The sequence below is a fragment of the Oncorhynchus clarkii genome, chromosome 33 (assembly GCF_045791955.1).
Source record: "Oncorhynchus clarkii lewisi isolate Uvic-CL-2024 chromosome 33, UVic_Ocla_1.0, whole genome shotgun sequence".
Lineage (NCBI taxonomy): Eukaryota > Metazoa > Chordata > Actinopteri > Salmoniformes > Salmonidae > Oncorhynchus > Oncorhynchus clarkii.
The window spans coordinates 19382222-19401468 of NC_092179.1; the positions used below are offsets into that span (position 1 = coordinate 19382222).

The 19247-nt window shown below is 39.8% G+C and overlaps 2 protein-coding genes across 2 annotated transcripts in view; one reads left to right on the forward strand and one right to left on the reverse strand.

Moving 5' to 3' along the window:
* Positions 1-7780: 7780 nt before the first annotated feature.
* On the forward strand, positions 7781-15407 carry LOC139393194 (NADH-cytochrome b5 reductase 3-like). The gene is made up of 9 exons (XM_071141629.1): positions 7781-8158; positions 9249-9374; positions 11425-11497; positions 12986-13092; positions 13178-13307; positions 13501-13584; positions 13677-13762; positions 13856-13955; positions 14155-15407. The coding sequence occupies exons 1-9, from the start codon at positions 8138-8140 to the stop codon at positions 14325-14327; spliced, it is 900 nt and encodes a 299-aa protein (XP_070997730.1). The 5' UTR covers positions 7781-8137; the 3' UTR covers positions 14328-15407.
* Positions 15408-17589: 2182 nt separating this feature from the next.
* Positions 17590-19247, reverse strand: part of LOC139393186 (liprin-beta-1-like) — a 32900-nt gene continuing 31242 nt past the window's right edge. The window contains exon 25 of the mRNA XM_071141616.1: positions 17590-18761. Within this exon, the coding sequence (XP_070997717.1) occupies positions 18675-18761 (87 nt within the window). The 3' untranslated portion in view covers positions 17590-18674. The remainder of the gene's footprint in view (positions 18762-19247) is intronic.

Here is a 19247-nt window from a genome sequence, read left to right on the forward strand (position 1 = left end):
GTTCTTGTTATTTAATTAAAGGAACAGTACATGAAAGCAACAACCATATAACTGTATCTCTTCGTTGAGTAAACCGTAGTTAGCCAGTTTTCTATTGTTGGCTCTCAGTACAACACCAAGAGAACAATGGGATATAAACAATGACTGCAAAAGTTAATGATCTGCATAGGGGATAATATTTGTTTTTATGTCCTTTACTACGGTCCAATAAGAGGAATAAGTAAGACGTTTGAATCCATGAAATCCGTGAAGTCTCTTATCTTGGAGGAACCTCGATGCATATACTGGATGCTAGCTTCAGGAGTAGCTTCTAAATGTTTTCAATGTCGTTGTGTAGTTGATAGCGCTATTATGAAAAAGCTATTTGTCATTCCATAGGCGTCTCTGAGGAAAGCTTTGTGTGTCACTGTGACTGCCGTGCGTGCTTAGAGGTGTAGACTTTATCAATAGTGACAAGTTTGTTCTGTAGTGACGTTGTACTGCCATTTCCCTTCCACATGCTGAGATAGTGCGTGGCATCGTCAGTTCTTATAACTGTGCAGCGGCTGGTTGGTTGATTGACAGGGCTACACACAGGAGTTATAGAACGTTTTATGGGAGAGCGAGAGTGGTTGGATTCACACAGCATTTCGTTGAGCACTGTGCAATATTTGTATGTTCATCCCATAGTGTTGTGTGGGTTGTGTTTGCCTGAGAAAAAAAATGAATATTTAAAGTTGACTCCTATCAAGTCAGACGTGTTCCTCTCCAGTGAGATGGTTAGGACACAGCACATATAGATTCTGTGGTGGTTGGAGCCTGACATCTAAAATCCTTCTGTTAAGGGTTCCCTCCTATCTAGTTCGTTTTTTCTTGCACACAGATCCAGCTTCAGAAATTTCAGGACATATTGGGAATGGGAAATACCAAAATATGACACCCACACACACACACACACACATGAAAACATTTAAGTGACCCCTCACCCTCTGAAAGTGCATATGTACATATTTTCATAATTTTCCAAAAAGTAATTTATTTATCATATTGAAACGTATCACATCTTGTCATGACAACGTCATCCATCGTTGTATCAACCTGATCTACTATACTATATCTAATTATGATTATTTTGTATTACTAAGTTATGTTTTACAACCCTGTTGAAAATACTTTTATATTTGAAATGAAAACTCTGAATGTAAAGAATGGACTGTGTGTTTGTGGTGATTAACTGTGGGATTCGTAGTTGCCACTTTTCTTTCATTGTTGCAGAAATATGTTGATATGTGTGTGTTTTAATATATGTATTTAAATACCCTTTTGGGTAGACCTTCCCCGGATAAACTATACATTCCAGAAACGTTGAACATACATTTAATCACAGCAGTATGTGCTCTAATGAATTACATTCCCTCTTGATCTATATATTTTTTCATTTAACATATTTATTGTGCATCCCTTAAATCATGAATTACAAAAAAAACGCTTGTTTAAATAAAACAAGGATAAAACGTAGGCTCAGTATTTTAATGGGATGAGCAGATCCACAGGGGTACGACTAAATCACTAACGAAAGGCTGTAATCTGCATTTAAAGGGGAAGGAAATCAAAATGCTTCAACAAAGGAAAAGGAAAGCGTCAAACTCTTGAGGGGCGGACACCACAGTAAGAGGCAGCATTACAGGATCAGATTGTGAGGTGTGTAACTCACCACAAGAAAAGCCATTAGCAGCAATGTAATGCTACTTTTACTAGTCCCCCCTACTAAAGCGTGGAAGCAAAACCCCTCACATTCTATTCAAGAAAAGCCCATACATCTCACTGTGTGACCAGAAACATACACGATTCTCTAAAATGACAACAACAAAAAGCCACTCTAACCTTTCAAGACGAAGCTGTGTAAAGTATTAGAGTCTGATGCTGTAGAAAGATCCTAGTTGCCTTTGTGTATATCAACTGCCTGCTTGAGTATTTTCTGTGTTGACATTTTCTCTGTAATCTTGTACAACTGTTTGGGCTGTTTTCCCTGCCATATCGCTCGCGGTGACAGCGAGCTGACAGATACTGTATATTGCTGTGTATACCTTCATTTTTTTATGAGGTGTTTTACAGTTTTGTTTCACTTTGTGTAGTGATTCATTCTGTGGAGTTTTTGACTGTTGTTATATAACTTCATATACACAAATGATCAATAAATTGTTTTATTTCCTGTTGATACCGAACCTTTTCAAGTGCTTCTTTTTTTCCGGATACTGGTTTGGTTCACTTACCAACTTCTTATTTGAATTTTGATGTGCGAGCAGATAATACTGACATTCACATTTCCGACAACATGCCTTCATCAGCACAAGAGTAAGAAGCATTGAGTGAATTGAATAATAAACATTGAGTGCTTATAAAACCTAGATTTATTTTCATAATGAGCTAAATCTAGGAAATGCTGTAATCTGTTTAATCAACAGAGGCCAGAAAAATGTATAAAAGAGTGTGGCGGTATAGCAGCAACAGTGGCATCTAGTGGTCAAAACCTGGTAAATTCACAGTAAATAATCCAAGTGATTTAAATTACACATTTTTTTATGAGGGGAAAAAAACATCTCCAGATTCACAGGGAATACATTACATATTATGGATAAGCAATACTACAAGCCACAGCGTCATACTACTTGTCAAACATAGAGAACTGATACTGTATACTGGTTGTTGGGGTAGCAGTAGGGGTAATGGGGGGTCCGTGGGGGGCTTTTTGACCATTTGTTTGGATTCCTCATGTTTAACTCATTGCTAGAAAGGATGTTAGCTACTATATTTAGTGAATATTATGTGATCCCTATTTAAATGGTCAATTTGGATGCAATCAACTAGCTTAATTCCTCATCGATCCAATTATATTTCAACAAAATAATGTTGCATGAAGGCTAATCTAATATTTTTATAACAACATCAATTATTTCAGAACAATCTGAGATGGTGGGTGTCAAAATCCTTTCTAGTGCTTTTTGAGATGGAATGACCCGACAATCATTCAGACATTATCAAATGACTAACAGAGAAAGTGAATGGGAACACACAGTGTGAAAGGAAGTAACACATACCTTCTGAGTCTTCATCCAGTATACTTGATACATTAGTCAAATTCGTAGCAGTTCACAAGTTTATTGCCCGGACAATGGAGATCGAACCCATATTTGCTGATCTGAACATCTGCAAAACATACCGTCAACGTTATCCACCAGGAGATCTGAAAGTGCATACTATCTACTTAAGATTCTTTGAATATAGCCCAGGAATACTCTCAGATGACTTAAGAGAGTTTAACTTTCACTCTGAATTGGTGATAGAAATCAAATGCATCGAATGAACCTGGGTTTGGTGTGGTTGAAATGGTTTTATTCTATAAACGTATAATGATTTGGTAACTTTCAGACAATTATTTAAGGATATCTTCTCTTTGCATTGGATTTGAACCAGCAGTAGTAATGTGGAACTGACCTCTTAGGTCAACAATCTAATGTTTTTATTTTTTATTAACCCTTCCACAGGAGGACAAATATATTTGTAGTTTTTTTTTACAGCTTTCCTGCCACATATTCATACATTTTACATACACATTTTACGTACACATTTTGCATATATATTTTACATATACATTTTACATGCACATTTTACATATACATTTTGCATACACATTTTGCATATATATTTTACATATACATTTTACATATACATTTTACATATACATTTTACATACACATTTTACATACACATTTTACATACACATTTTGCATACACATTTTACATACACATTTTGCATATCTATTTTACATACACATTTTGCATATACATTTTACATACACATTTTACATATACATTTTACATACACATTTTACATACACATTTTGCATATCTATTTTACATACACATTTTGCATATACATTTTACATACACATTTTGCATATACATTTTACATACACATTTTACATACACATTTTGCATACACATTTTGCATATATATTTTACATATACATTTTACATACACATTTTACATACACATTTTACATACACATTTTACATACACATTTTGCATACTGTACATGTTACCTTCATATAAAGCAATCACATAACAATAATGCATTACCAAACATAAGCTATTTTTTTAACCATACCTGAACCTGTGACCAGAAACAAGCTACATAGGTGCAATACCAGAATAAATGATCTAGTGATTCTGTCTCTTCGCAGCAAAATCTACAGAGCTGAGAATGTTGTATGCACCATATATATAGAATTCTGTTGGTGGCAAGAATTGTATATAATAATTTAAATGTAAAAACTCTAAGTGTTTACTCAAGTGTTGTTTTCTGTAGCAGTTCATGTGCCATGGAATCTGTACATCGAAAATCTCTTCCCATTTATTTTTCAACCTGTACGGCGCAGATGTAAAAAAAATGTATCTTCAAATGAAACTCAGCCAATTTGTATCTTTAATATTTGACAGGCAAATAAGTTCCATACCTTCTCCATTTTCCACTTGCCATTATTGTGGTAATGCTGCAATCAGTTGGTTGTAAATTTTGATTGAGCAGACATTCCCATATATTTTCGATAGCTGCATATGTGACATAACCCCTCCGTTTCTATTCATAATATCATTAATAAATATAATACGTTTTTTTCTCCATAAAGATTTTTTTTTTTTTTAGATTAATCAGTATATTGGAGTTTAACTATAACATTTGTTGTAATATTTTCCGGAGGATCAAATTGTAACCAGCTTTGTATGGCTTGTTTAAGAAAGGGCCATACTTTAAACAAAATGTCATTTTCAATTGGTGGGTAATGAGAAGTTGTCATCTATATGAAGGCAAAAAGTCCATTTGAGAACAAAGGATGAGCCTTTCTTAATCATTTACTGGAGAAGCATTTTGGGTTTTAGTATAACTTATGTATGAGTGAAGCTTTTAGTAAGAGGTTTCAAGCTTTAATATGTAATCATTTTAGCCCCCACAAACTCATATTCATTATATAAATAGGGATGTTTAATTTTGTCTGGCTTAGCATTCCAAATCAAATGAAATATTACAATTTAAAAAACGATTCATCTGGAGTAGGCAGTGCCATTAGTAAGTAAATAAACTGTGATAGGACCAAAGAGTTAATCAATGTGTTAATCGATGATTTCTCCATAAACTACAGGGTAGTGTAAACACGGTGTCTTTTAACGATCCCATACATAATATGGTACACCGGTCATAATTAGGTTTTAGTTCAAAGAGGCTAGAAAAGTGATCAAGATCTTCAATAAGAAGGGGCAGGAATCCAGATTGCGGACTTAAGAAAAAACTTGAGTCATCAGCATATATCGACACTTTTGTTTTGTCCCCTGGATTTCTAACCCCTTGATGTTCTTGTTGGATCTCATTTTTATGGCTAGCATTTTAATGGCCTTAATAAATAGATATGGAGACAACGAACAGCTTTGGTTTACTCCTCTTAAAAGCTCTAAACTTTCTGAGAAGTAACCATCATTTACTATTTGACATCTGGGGTTGCTTTACACAACTTTAACCCGTTGTATAAGAGATTCACCAAAATGAAAGCAATCCAGGCATTTATATAGAAATCTGCAATGAAGACCAGGCCTGGTATCTTTGATGTTTCATACTGTTCAATTGTTTCAAGCAATTGTTGTATATTATTATAAAGAAAACATACACTTAAAACATTTTGCTTCTTCTTTCAAAATGTAATTTGGTGAATCATGGATGACTTGATCATTTATAACGAGTTTCTGTAAATTACTTTTGGTAGCATTTCTATGTTGAATGTTCAAGAACAATTCTTAACAATGCTTTTCTTAACAACCATTGCCATTCTAGCGAAGGCTCATATCATATTGCCTAGTTCAGAGCATGCACAGACCAGCTGGCTCTTTTATGGACATTTTCATACTCTCCCTATCCCAGCCTGTCGCCCCCACTTGTTTCAAGATGTCACTAAGCTCAGAGTCTGAACTCCTCTCTGTGCAACTGGGTCCTATATTTCCTGGCGGGCCGACTCCAGGTGGTGAGGGTAGGCAACACAGATCCTCTACACGGGGTCCCCCAGGGGTGTGTATCCAGCACCCTCCTGTACTCCCTGTTCACCCAGTGTTGAATTCAAGTGTTGTTGAAATTTGCCTAGGTTCTGAGAGGGGAAGCAATGGAGTCAACATGCAATTCAATATAAGAAAGGTGTTCTTAATGTTTTGTACACTGAGTGTAACGCAACTGTAATAAGTCAACTATAATAAACCTGGGACACCAGCCTTAACCTCTGAGCCACTCTAGTCTACTCCTCTGTATATTCTTGGCTCCTGCTGTCAGAGTTTTTTATGTAATCTGATTACATTAAAAAAACTTTCATCAGTTAGGTTACCAACTAAAATATTGTAATCAGATTAGAGATGACTTCTTGGATCACTTTTAAATTCAGAAAGGATGTTAACAATGAGAAAAAAAACATTATTACACCTTTCTGTTTTCTCAATGACATTCAATTCAACATTGAAAAAAGGCACAAGTTTAAGTTTGTTCCACCTGAGCGAATCTGACCACAAGTCAGCGACCACTATGATGACACTCCAAATGCGTTTGATGGATAATTGTTTTCTTCTAATGCCTCTTAAGGGTAAAATAATCCAGAAGTTACTGAAAGTAATCAGATAACGTTACTGTGTTTGAGTAATCCAAAAGTTATGTTACTAATTACAATTTTGGACAGGTAACTAACTAGTAACTGTGATGGCTGACATTTAGAAAGTAACCTACCCAACCCTACGAAGACCTTGCATATCACAGCTCTCTCCACAAGATGGAGACACAAGACCGTTTTTATACAATGATTTCTGCATGATATTCTTCACTACGAAAACTTGGGCATTTGGAGTGAAGTATGAATGTTGTTACTGCTGTCCCTCTGTTAGAATGGTGGCTTGTCCATCAAAGTATCAGGTAACACGTACTATTTAATTCAAACAATTCGATTAAAACCTTTATAAGTGTATTATTTATCATCATTTGCTTACATAGTTTTTCTAAATGCATGCAGTGCACTCTATATCAGCCCAGGCCATCCATTGACTTTTAAAGGCCCTGATATACACGAGTCTTTGCTGCCATGTACTGGACTGGACTAATATATCAATTGGCTCCATACATATCTGTAGGATAGAATCATTAGAAATTTCCATCAAATTAATCAACATAGCTTTAATGGCAATTCCACCACTTTTCAACCTCATTTTCATTATCTCCAGCACAATACCAGTGTCTAAATATGTGAAAACGGTATATTCCTATGTTCTGTAGAAAACAAATAGTTAAAAGTTCTACCAGATGACATCAACGAAATTTAAAACATTTTTAAAACACTGATTTCAAACCCTATGAGATTCGTGGTGACTTGGGGAGAAAGAACATACCCTCTGGCTAGAAACTCGTTGCAGGTCTTGAAAAAATCGCCGTTTCTTTTTACTTTTAATCCTACACGGTGATGTCACTGAGAAGCATTTCTTACGACCTTGGTTCTCATCTTTTTAACATGACAGATCATATTCACATATGTAGGTCTAGTTTGGTGCTGAATATAACGAATACAAGGTTGAAAAGTGGCGGAATTGCCATTTACAATGGCTATTCTGCATCAAACGCGATTTCATTCATTGTAGCCACAGGCATGATCAAAGCAGTTTTCATGCAAAGTCATGGGGCGTGCATGGACTCTTATTTTGAAAAGCGTGTTTCGAACTTCAGAAGTTGAGCGCTAATTACTTATGACGCATTCAAAACGACGATGAACTTGTGCCGCGTTCAAAACAAATGGGAACTCAAAAGTCTCCGTCTTACGACTTCAGTGGGTTCAAGACAACTGGGAAATTGCGGGTTTTTTTTAAACAGAGTGGGAAAAAATAGTTTTGAACGGTCATCCAACTCGGAATTCGGGCCTCTTTCTTGAACTCCGGCCTTCCGACCTGAAGATCACCTACGTCATGATTTGACCTTTTTTCGAGTTCCCAGCTGCCTTGAAAGCCTCCGAGTCAGTACTTTGACAGTGCGACGGTTTGTCCTCGGAGAACATACGTTTCGCTGTTGCCTTGTTAGGTGCCAAAAACAAGATGCTCTCTTACATCATTGGGGTAAGTATTAGTTGCCAGCTATCTAAATATTATATTTTTTACATTGCTTAGGCTCAGCTACAGTTTTGCGATTTGACAGTGTACAAGGTGGAATCTATAGCGAACAGTAGCAAGTTAGCTAGTAGTTTTGGTTGGCTAACTAGTACTGTAGACTATAGTGTAGCTAGTAACATATCTTCGTCGTGAACCATCAGGTTTGCAATCCATCGTAACTGTAGTAAGTCATATGGTGTGTATATAGTAAACTGTCATTGTAACTAGCTAACTTGATAAGAGGCAAAGCAAACGCTTTGGTTATTGAGATGTTTGGGCGTTTAGCTAGAAGCTAGCTTGTCATGCAACTTGCCAACTAACCCTCTCTATTCGCAGTGGTTTATTTGTTATGGAGCTAGGAAGTTAGCTACCTAGTTTACGTGATTGACACTCGGCTTAATTTCTGATCAAAATAGCAAGCATGGAGATATCTGCACATGTGTCAAAGGAGCGCACGCCACTGTGGCTCTAAGTTACCCTGTCGTTAAGTTAGCTAGCTACTAGCAATCGAACAGCGGTGAGCGCAGCAGTTTGGTCCAATTTTTTTTATTTAACCTTTTTTAATTAGGCAAGTTAGTGAAGAACAAATTATTATTTACAATGAAGGACAAACCCGGGCGACGCTGGGCCAATTGTGCGCAGGCCTATGGGACTCCCAATCACGGTCGGATGTGATACAGCCTGGAATCGAACAAGGGACTGTAGTGACGCTTCTTGCACTGAGATGCAGTGCCTTATGCTGCTTGGGGAAAGTTCCTCTGACATGACCACTCTCCTAATTTTAGGGAAGCATTGCGCCTATCCATAATGACTAAACTATTAATGTAAAGTTAGGTGTAATTGCACACTGACTGATGCATTGCATATCAGTACAAAAATAGGGTATATCCTAGTGACTGTTAAACACCTGTTTTTTTTATATGTTGGTACGGTCTGTAATTTCCCCCTCCCAATCATGGCAGCAGTCTTTACAATGTTCAACATTGTGAAGATCAACATCCTTATTTCCACAATAACTTTGACTGAAAAGGCAAACCTTCCTTTCCCATCTCCGCAGCTCATTCGGAGCAGTATCGACAACATCATCAACCTCATCCTGAGCCTCTTCCTCTCAAAGAAGAAACCTGCCATCACCCTAGAGGACCCCAACATCAAATATGCATTAAAGCTGATAGATAAAGAGGTAAGAATTCAGTGTTGTGATCAGCTTATTATTACTGTACTGTGGTGAAACAATGTTCACCTTATTAATATAATAGAGTGAATGAAACAAGCTGGACTAAGAAATAATGAGTAACAATTGTAACTACAGAAGACCTGTTTGATCTGGGATGCCCAGTGCTGTTCTAGGAAGACTTGGGGCAATTCCATGAAACCGAGTGATGCTCAGACTCAGATTTTTCACAAACATTTATGTCAAATTAAAAACCAACGATTGCAAAGTGAATCAAACCATACAACTATGTATAGTGACTACTTTTAACAAGTTCCACACCCAAGAAACAAATTTACTTGATCAGTGCAGATGCAGTGTTTCGTAACATAATGATCGCACTAACTGTCATTCTGTTACCAAGCGTTGAATCTGCACTGAGTTCTATGCTTTGTTTAATTTTGTAATTGTTGTTTTGAGTCTCAGCATCACTCTGTTACTGTGGAAATGCCCCTTACCATTACTGGAACTGCACAAAGACCAAACACATAAGTTAGGCTGGTCTGTGTCACAAGACCTTTAGGACTTGGCCTGGGCAGCTGCTGCATTGCTACAGACTGCGGTTTCTCCATTTAGTGCAGAGGTCAATATGCAACCAGTCTGGATTATAGTTTGAAGTCATTGTTCTTGTACAGACTGCTACTGTGGATCAAGGCTAACAGTCAAGTGTGTGGTTTATCTATATCAGGGGTAATCAAATGTTATTGGTCACATACATGGTTAGCAGATATTAATGCGAGTGTAGTGAAATGCTTGTGCTTCTAGTTCTGACTGTGCAGTAATATCTAACACGTAATCTAACAATTTCACAACTACCTTATACACACAAGTGTAAAGGAATGAATATGTACATATATGTATGAGTGATGGCCGAACGGCATTGGCAAGATGGTATAGAGTACAGTATATACATATGAGATGAGTGGGTATGTAAACATTGTATAAAGTGGCAAGTGATACATTTATTCCATACATTTTTCCATTATTAAAGTGCCTAGAGTTGCGTCAGTATGTTGGCAGCAGCCACATGATGTTAGTGATGGCTGTTTAATAGTCTGGCCTTGAGTTAGAAGCTGTTTTTCAGTCTCTCGGTCCCTGCTTTGATGCATCTGTACTGACCTCGCCATCTGGATGATAGCGGGGTGAACAGGCAGTGGCTTGGTCGTGGATGTTGTCCTTGATTTATAATCACGGCTGTGATTTATAATCGAAGAGAATTCTCTTGGTAGACAATGCGGTCGGCATTTGATTATAAGGAATTCTAGGTCAGGTGAACAAAAGGACTTGAGTTCCTGTAGGTTGTTATGATCACACCACAACTCGTTAATCGTAAGGCATACACCCCCGCCCTTCTTCTTACCAGAGAGATGCTTGTTTTGGTCGGCGCGATGCGTGAAGAAACCGGGTGGCTGTACCGACTCTAACGTATCCCGAGTGAGCCATGTTTCCGTGAAACAGAGAATGTCACGTTCTCTGTCTCTCTGGAAGGCTACCCTTGCTCGGATTTCGTCTACCTTGTTGTCAAGAGACTGGACATTGGCGAGTAGTATACTAGGGAGCGATGTGCCCATCTACGGAGCCTGACCACTAGACTGCTACGTCTGCCCCTTCTGCGGCGCTGTTTTGGGTCGCCTACTGGGATCCGATCCATTGTCCTGGGTGGTGATCCAAACAGAGAATCCGTTTCGGGAAAGTCGTATTCCTGGTCGTATTGTTGGTGACTTGACGTTGCTCTTATATCCAATAGTTCCTCCCGGCTGTATGTAATAAGACAAAATAAAAATACTGCTAGTTTCCTAAGAACGCGAAGCGACCATCACTCTTACCCTATGAGGTCTGGAGCCTGCTTGTTTTCTGTTCTAATTGATAATTAATTGCATACACCTGGTGTCCCAGGTCTAAATATAGCCCTGATTAGAGGGAAACAATGAAAAAACGCGTAACTGAGGTCCAGAGTTGCGTTTGAGGGATCTGTATCATGTCAGTGTTTCTGGAGCTGTGAAATTCTGTGTTCTCACAGATCATCAGTCATGACACAAGGAAATTCCGTTTTGCCCTGCGGGAGAATGATCATGTCCTTGGGCTACCCATTGGTGAGTACATTCAATTGATGATTTCAGCATTTGTATAAAAACACTATTAGACTATAGTATAACATTGAATGTAATCCTGGTCTGAATCTGAAATCATACACTGCTCAAAAAAATAAAGGGAACACTAAAATAACACATCCTAGATCTGAATGAATGAAATATTCTTATTAAATACTTTTTTCTTTACATAGTTTAATGTGCTGACAACAAAATCACACAAATGATCAATGGAAATCAAATTTATCAACCCATGGAGGTCTGGATTTGGACTCCCACTCAAAATTAAAGTGGAAAACCACACTACAGGCTGACCCAACTTTGATGTAATGTCCTTAAAACAAGTCAAAATGAGGCTCTGTAGTGTGTGTGGCCTCCACTTGCATGTATGACCTCCCTACAACGCCTGGGCATGCTCCTGATGAGGTGGCGGATGGTCTCCTGAGGGATCTCCTCCCAGACCTGGACTAAAGCATCTGCCAACTCCTGGACAGTCTGTGGTGGATGGAGCGAGACATGATGTCCCAGATGTGCTCAATTGGATTCAGGTCTGGGGAACGGGCGGGCCAGTCCATAGCATCAATGCCTTCCTCTTGCAGGAACTGCTGACACACTCCAGCTACATGAGGTCTAGCATTGTCTTGCATTAGGAGGAACCCAGGGCCAACTGCACCAGCATATGGTCTCACAAGGGGTCTGAGGATCTCATCTCGGTACCTAACAACAGTCAGGCTACCTCTGGCGAGCACATGGAGGAATGCCAAAGAAATGCCACCCCACACCATGACTGACCCACCGCCAAACCGGTCATGCTGGAGGATGTTGCAGGCTAGAGGTCATTTTGCAGGGCTCTGGCAGTGCTCCTCCTGCTCCTCCTTGCACAAAGGCGGAGGTAGCGGTCCTGCTGCTGGGTTGTTGCCCTCCTACGGCCTCTTCCACGTCTCCTGATGTACTGGCCTGTCTCCTGGTAGCGCCTCCATGCTCTGGACACTACGCTGACAGACACAGCAAACCTTCTTGCCACAGCTTGCATTGATGTGCCTTCCTGGATGAGCTGCATTACCTGAGCCACTTGTGTGGGTTGTAGACTCCGTCTCATGCTACAACTAGAGTGAAAGCACCTCCAGCATTCAAAAGTGACCAAAACATCAGCCAGGAAGCATAGGAACTGAGAAGTGGTCTGTGGTTATCACCTGCAGAACCACTCCTTTATTGGGGGTGTCTTGCTAATTGCCTATAATTTCCACCTGTTGTCTATTCCATTTGCACAACAGCATGTGAAATTTATTGTCAATCAGTGTTGCTTCCTAAGTGGACAGTTTGATTTCACAGAAGTGTGATTGACTTGGAGTTACATTGTGTTTAAGTGTTCCCTTTTATTTTTTTGAGCAGTGTATAAAAATGTATCTGTTCGTAGTGTTGTCTTCGCACTATCACGACTACTCTTCATTTTAAGTGGCCACCATACTTTGACTGTGTTTTTGTTCCCAGGGCAACACATATACCTGTCTGCCAAGCCAGATGGAGTCCTGGTGGTCAGACCGTACACACCTGTGTCTAGTGACGACGACGTAGGCTTTGTAGACCTGGTAGTCAAGGTACACAAATCATCGAAGGCGCTTTCTGAGTACTATAATTCAACCTCAACCAGTTTTCCCAACAAATGTTCTTCCTGCTTCCCAGATTTACTACAAGAACGTTCATCCAAAGTTTCCTGAAGGTGGGAAGATGAGTCAGTACTTGGAGAGCCTCCGGATTGGCGACACAATTGATTTCAGAGGGCCCAGCGGCCTGCTGGTCTACCAAGGAAACGGTGAGTCATCCCATTTGCCCGACATTGCCACTGTGTGGTAGATACAGGGACAACTATCACGTATTATTTAGTCCTTGGCTGAAAATGTTTCTAAAGTGGTTAGTGGTCACTGCTCTGAGCTAGGTCAATGGTGAAGAAGTGCATGCAAACCACTCCTTTACTAAGTTGGTTTGTTTACTGGGTGTTTCAACAGGGGCTTTTGCCATCAAGGCAGAAAAAAAAGCGGAGCCTGTGATCAAAACCTCCAAGAAAGTGGGCATGATCGCAGGAGGGACTGGTAAAACAAAAGCCACCATGCTCAATCTGTACATAGCAGAATGGCCATCTGTGAATGGTTGACATGTGTTCTATTGGCTCCTGTTCCCTCAGGAATCACTCCCATGCTGCAGATCATCACAGCTATAATGAAGGATCCCCAGGACCAGACTGTGTGTCACCTGCTCTTCGCCAACCAGGTGAGTTTATGCCACTTTCTTCATCTGGATTGAATCTAATGTTCTAACATGGGCTAGTAGTTCTAATACCTTCTATATCCTATTCTCCCTCAGACTGAGAAGGACATCTTGCTTCGACCGGAGTTGGAGGAGATCGCAGCTAATCATCCAACCCGATTCAAGCTATGGTTCACCCTGGACAGGGCTCCTGAGAGTAAGAGATGCCCATAACTTCTATTGTGTTTCAATGAACATTATCTAATATAGGCAAATTAATGTTTGTTTGCCCTGTTGAAGTGTCAATAAAAACCATTTAAAGGCCGAACAGACGGTTCAAAGATTGAGAACGCTAAGAAGTAAGAATCTTGTCTGGTCCGGAGTGACTTAAACTTTAATGTCTTTTTGCTCATCAGAGTGGGAGTACAGCCAAGGCTTCATCAGTGAAGACATGGTGAGGGACCACCTTCCACCCCCTGGAGACGACACTCTCATCCTCCTGTGCGGACCGCCTCCCATGATCCAGTTTGCCTGTAACCCCAACCTGGACAAAGTGGGCCATGCCAGCAGCCGGAGGTTCACCTTTTAGAAGCCACCCCGGGGGAGGGGTTCCCCAGGGCTCAATGATCAGCCATACCCAACATTTATAAAAACCTGCTTGATCATCTATTGAAATAATTTTGTTCATCCTTCAGCAGAATTAGTGTGGACCATTTTCTGTAATTTGTTGTGCCTCAATTTCTAAAACAGAATCGTGAAATGAGTGGTGTCTAAAGCATTTTCTGTTGATCAACAGGTTTATCATTCTGAATTGGATCACTGGTAGTTGGGGGAGTAGAAGTTCCTCCTGTCAAACTAATTGTGACAACCAGATACTTGTGTACTGAACAAAATATAAATGCAACATGCAACAACTTCAACCATTTTACTGAGTTACAGTTCATATAGGAGGTAATCAGTTCATTTAAATTAGGCCCTAATCTATGGATTTCACATGACTGGGCACGTGTGGGCCTGGGATTCAATCAGAATGAGTTTTTTCCCCCACGAAAGGGCTTTGTTAAAGACATACTCATGGCCTTTTATTGTCCCCAGCACAAGGTGCACCGATGTAATGATCATGCTCTTTAATCAGCTTCTTGATATGCCACACCTGTTAGGTGTATGGATTATCTTGGAAAGGAGAAATGCTCACTAACTGCTAAACAAATTTGTAAAGAAAATGAAAATCAGCTTTTTGTGCGCCTGGAACATTTCTGGGATCTTTCAATTCAGCTCATGAAACCAACACATTGTTTATATTTTTTTGTTCAGTATAGTTGTAACTTGACTCGAGTGCCTTCGCAATTGCCATCCTTTGGTAAAGTAATTCTTGTTTTTGTATGCACAGCTGAAGACATGACCATAATACTGCGTACTTTGTTTCCACTGCAAATTATTCCAAAGTGTTATGTATAACTTTGCCCATTGATGTACCTATTCCATATTGTTGCAGAAATATTCTCATTGTGTGACTACTAAAAGATAGGATATCTTGACGCTGTTACGGAAGTATGTCCATGTGCTTAAATGTCATTTGCTTACTTGTCCTTACATCACTTGAATTACGGTTTCTTTATGCAACATGTTTGTTATATACAGTGAGACCAATAAAATACAAGTGCAATCAGTTGGTTTAGTCTGTAAGAAATGGCTGTGGTTACCACCAAGCAATGACTCCAAACACCACTTAAGTCACCAAGTTAGGATCGGCACCTTAGGCTGCGCTTACAGACAGCCCAATTCTGGGATCTTTAAAAAATGTGTTTATTACAAATCACATCAGGATGTGAAAAGATCTAAGCACAGCCTTGAATCTGGCAGTTCTCTAGTTGCCAGGTTGAACAAATACAATGTGAAGCATTGTAGTGGCTGTTTGTATTCAATCAGAAGAGGTTGTGGGTTCAAATCCTATTTTCAGGGGTACAACTTTCACTGTGGACATGTTCTCCCCCCCACAGTTTTACAAAACGAGACTCGGTGTACTTTAGGACCATAAGGATGCCTCTGAGCAGTCAGCTAGGCTGTTCGAAGTGCTCATCCGACTGGGGAAAAAACAAATTGTGTCCCCCAAACTTCTAAAGCCAAAGTTGTGCCCCTGCCCATTTCTATAACACGCAATGTCAAAATGCAAAGATAAGTTTGTGTGAAGGGGTCTCTGGTTGGTGTAAGGAGCTATAAGCAAGTGCTCAATAACTGTGAGACCTTTACCTTGCTGAAGTGGAATAAATACTTATAAAAATACTTCCACAAGTATTTGAAAATGTACATGTTCACCCATCTGTAATAGGCTAGTACAGTGGTTCCCAAACATTCAACCTCCTGCTGCGCACCCCCTCTAGCACCAGGGTCAGCGCACTCTGAAATGTTTTTTTTTGTCATCATTGTAAGCCCGCCCACACACTATACGATACATTTATTAAACATGAGTGAGTTTGTCACAACGCTCGTGGGAAGTGACAATATAATCAATCACTTTACTCTTACATATAAAACTTTATTTGTTCATTGTGAATAACTCACCACAGTTTAATGAGAATGGTGTGCTTGAAAGGATGTACATAACTCTGCAATGTTGGGTTGTAGTGGAGTCTCTGTCTTAAATACTTTTCCAAACAGTCTGTGCCTGTATTTAGTTTATGCTAGTGGGGGCCGAGAATCCACTCTCACATAGGTATGTGGTTGCAAAGTCTTAACAGCGTGATTTGCCAAGGCAATAAACTCTGAGCACTGCCCTATCCAGAAATCTGGCAGTGGCTTCTGATTAAATGACATTTTCATAGAACCACTTGTTGAAATTTCAGTGAGGCTCTCTTTTCCAGATATTGGTAAGTGGACTGGAAGCAGGCCATGAGAGTGATAACGAATCAAGTTGTTTGTGTCGTCCGTTTCGGGAAAGTACCTGCGTAATTGCGCACCCAACTCACTCAGGTGCTTTGCCATATCACATTTGCACACAAAAAAATCATACAATGATGGAAAGACCTGTGTGTTGTCCTTGTTAATGCAGACAGAAAAGAGCTTCTTAATCATATCCTCAATTTTGTCCTGCACATTAAATATAGTTGCGGAGAGTCCCTTAATTGACCCCCCATAAACGTAACGGACATATGTGTGCCAGACCCGTCACGTCTGTAGACTCATCCAGCTGTAACGCATTTAATTCCTGGCTTGTATGCAAAGCAGTAATTGTTTCAAAACATCTCCTGCCGTGTCACTGATGCGTCGGGAAACAATGTTGTTTGATGATGGCATTGTCCCAGCCATATCCGCAGCAACAGGAAGAATTAAGTCCTCCACAACATTATGGGGTTTGCCTGTCCTAGTCACTCCGTAGCTCACCATATAAGACGCTTCTAGCCCCTTAATGGTATCTGTTGCTTTTACACGTCTTACTACTCGAAAGTCGTCTTTATTCTCGCTCCATACACTAATTCGGCTTATTTTTCAAATTGGCATGTTTTGTTTCTAAATGTTTGCGCAAGAGTGAAGGTTTCCTGTGAGAAAGTAACGGTTAATGTGATTGGATGTTAATTATTCTGCCACCAGTATTTTACATAGTGTTATTTCACTGAACACTAGATGGTGTCATTGTATTTTTGGCAGTGAAACGAGGCTACTCAGGCAAGAAAAAAAGAAAAAAAAAAACTCACCCAAATGTATAGCCCGTTGGAAAATAATGTACCATTTGAAAATGTTTAGAAATTATTTAAGAAGTGAATCACATTTATATTTGGCATACCCCCTACGGCATTGTGCTACCCCAGCTTGGGAATGTCTGGGCTAGTATATACAGTTATATGTAGCCCATCATTTTTTACCATATTAGTTTTTATTGACAATTCTTTACAAAAAAAATATGCATAGAAACAGTACACAGTACATTACAGTGTTCACTGGTATGGTTATGGCTTGCAGAACGATATCATTGCTTTGTGGTGATGTTTACATTCTAGAAGGTTGGGCTTCCATGTAATGTTCCTAAAATTCATGGATATTATGACAAATTCAACAACATGGGAGGACAAACCAAAGTGATAATAGTGAAATAATTTGGGACACAAACAAAACATGCAGATAGGAGCATCAAATGAGAGGACAACATGGAGAGGAAATTATAATTCTGGATTAAGCCAGCCTGCAATGTTTTGACTTCAGTTGAGCACAGCCAACTGTGGTCTGACGACAGATCTAAGTGTCCCACTGCAACTTGACCAATCTTTCAGGTTATATAATGGCTAATAATTACTTCCAAAAATAAGTCGGGACAAGGGCATACCATGTAAGGGACTCATTTGTGGATATTCAAACAAATATATAAAAACCAGTTGTGCAATACAATAAAAGTATAAAGTATAAAATAAATGCTCCTATGTTGAAATCTCAATTCATGCACTACATTTCGACAACTTAAATAAATACACATGTATAACTTCACTTGGGAATGCAGAGAGAGATCGTAAATTGCTGAAATGACAACAACTTAAGACTAAGGGCATAAGTGGTCTCACAGGTTGTAGAAGCGAGCCAGACACAGCTCTTCATTAGGTTGGCATGGCGACGCCAGCAGGGGCCAATGTGTATAAAACCTGGATTGCTGATGCTATGTAAATGGCCATATTGGTACTCCTCAGAAGGAGCACTCCTCCATAGGAATGAATTGAATTCTACAGCATTTCACAAAAATGTTAAAGGACAAAATTACATGTATTTAGGTATTTATTCTATTAGGTGTCTAATAGAATATACTTGTCAAAAACAAATGTAGACATTGCATTTCTATAACTTCCAACATCTTTTTACAATGGAGGAGTAACAAAATGGCTGTGTGGAGGCTGCAAAACAGCACCCCGTCAGTCATCTAAAGTTAATACATATAATTGGCGGGGACTCTCCCTCACATGTTGGAGTCGTCATCGGTGACACTGGCCTCGGGGGAGCGAGAGGAGACCTCGCTGAAGAACTCATCTTCCTTCAGCATGCTCTGAAACATGCAGGAGAAAACACACTAAAGTCACACAGGAAAACGAGGAGATCAATAACAGTGCCAGAAGAGTGCCATGGCTGTTTTGCTAGAGCACAGCTTGCTGAGAGGTTCGTCAAGTGATTTGATGTGTGATCATGTGGGGAAAAAATTGTGGGAGGGGAGGGGGTATTTTACTTATTTTTTTCGATCTTGTCTCATCGCTGCAACTCCCCAATGGGCGGAGAAGTTTGAGACATGTGTCCTCCGAAACATGATCCACCAAACCTCACCTCTTAACACCCACCCGCTTAACCTGGAAGCCAGCCACACCAATGTGTCAGAGGAAACACTGTTGAACTGACGACAGGTCAGGGTTGAGGTCAGCCTGCAGGCACCCAGCCAGCCACAAGGAGTTGCTAGAGCGCAATGAGCCAAGTAAAGCCCCCCTCCCCGGCCAAACTCTCCCCTAACCCGGACGACGCTGTGCCAAACTCTCCCCTAACC

Excerpts from the sequence above, each read along its gene's own strand:
- LOC139393194 (XM_071141629.1), top strand. The coding sequence starts at position 8,138 with ATGCTCTCTTACATCATTGGG. Across the intron at positions 11,498-12,985 it reads TGTCCTTGGGCTACCCATTG|GGCAACACATATACCTGTCT; the intron begins GTGAGTACATTC and ends TTTTGTTCCCAG. Across the intron at positions 13,585-13,676 it reads CATGATCGCAGGAGGGACTG|GAATCACTCCCATGCTGCAG; the intron begins GTAAAACAAAAG and ends CTGTTCCCTCAG.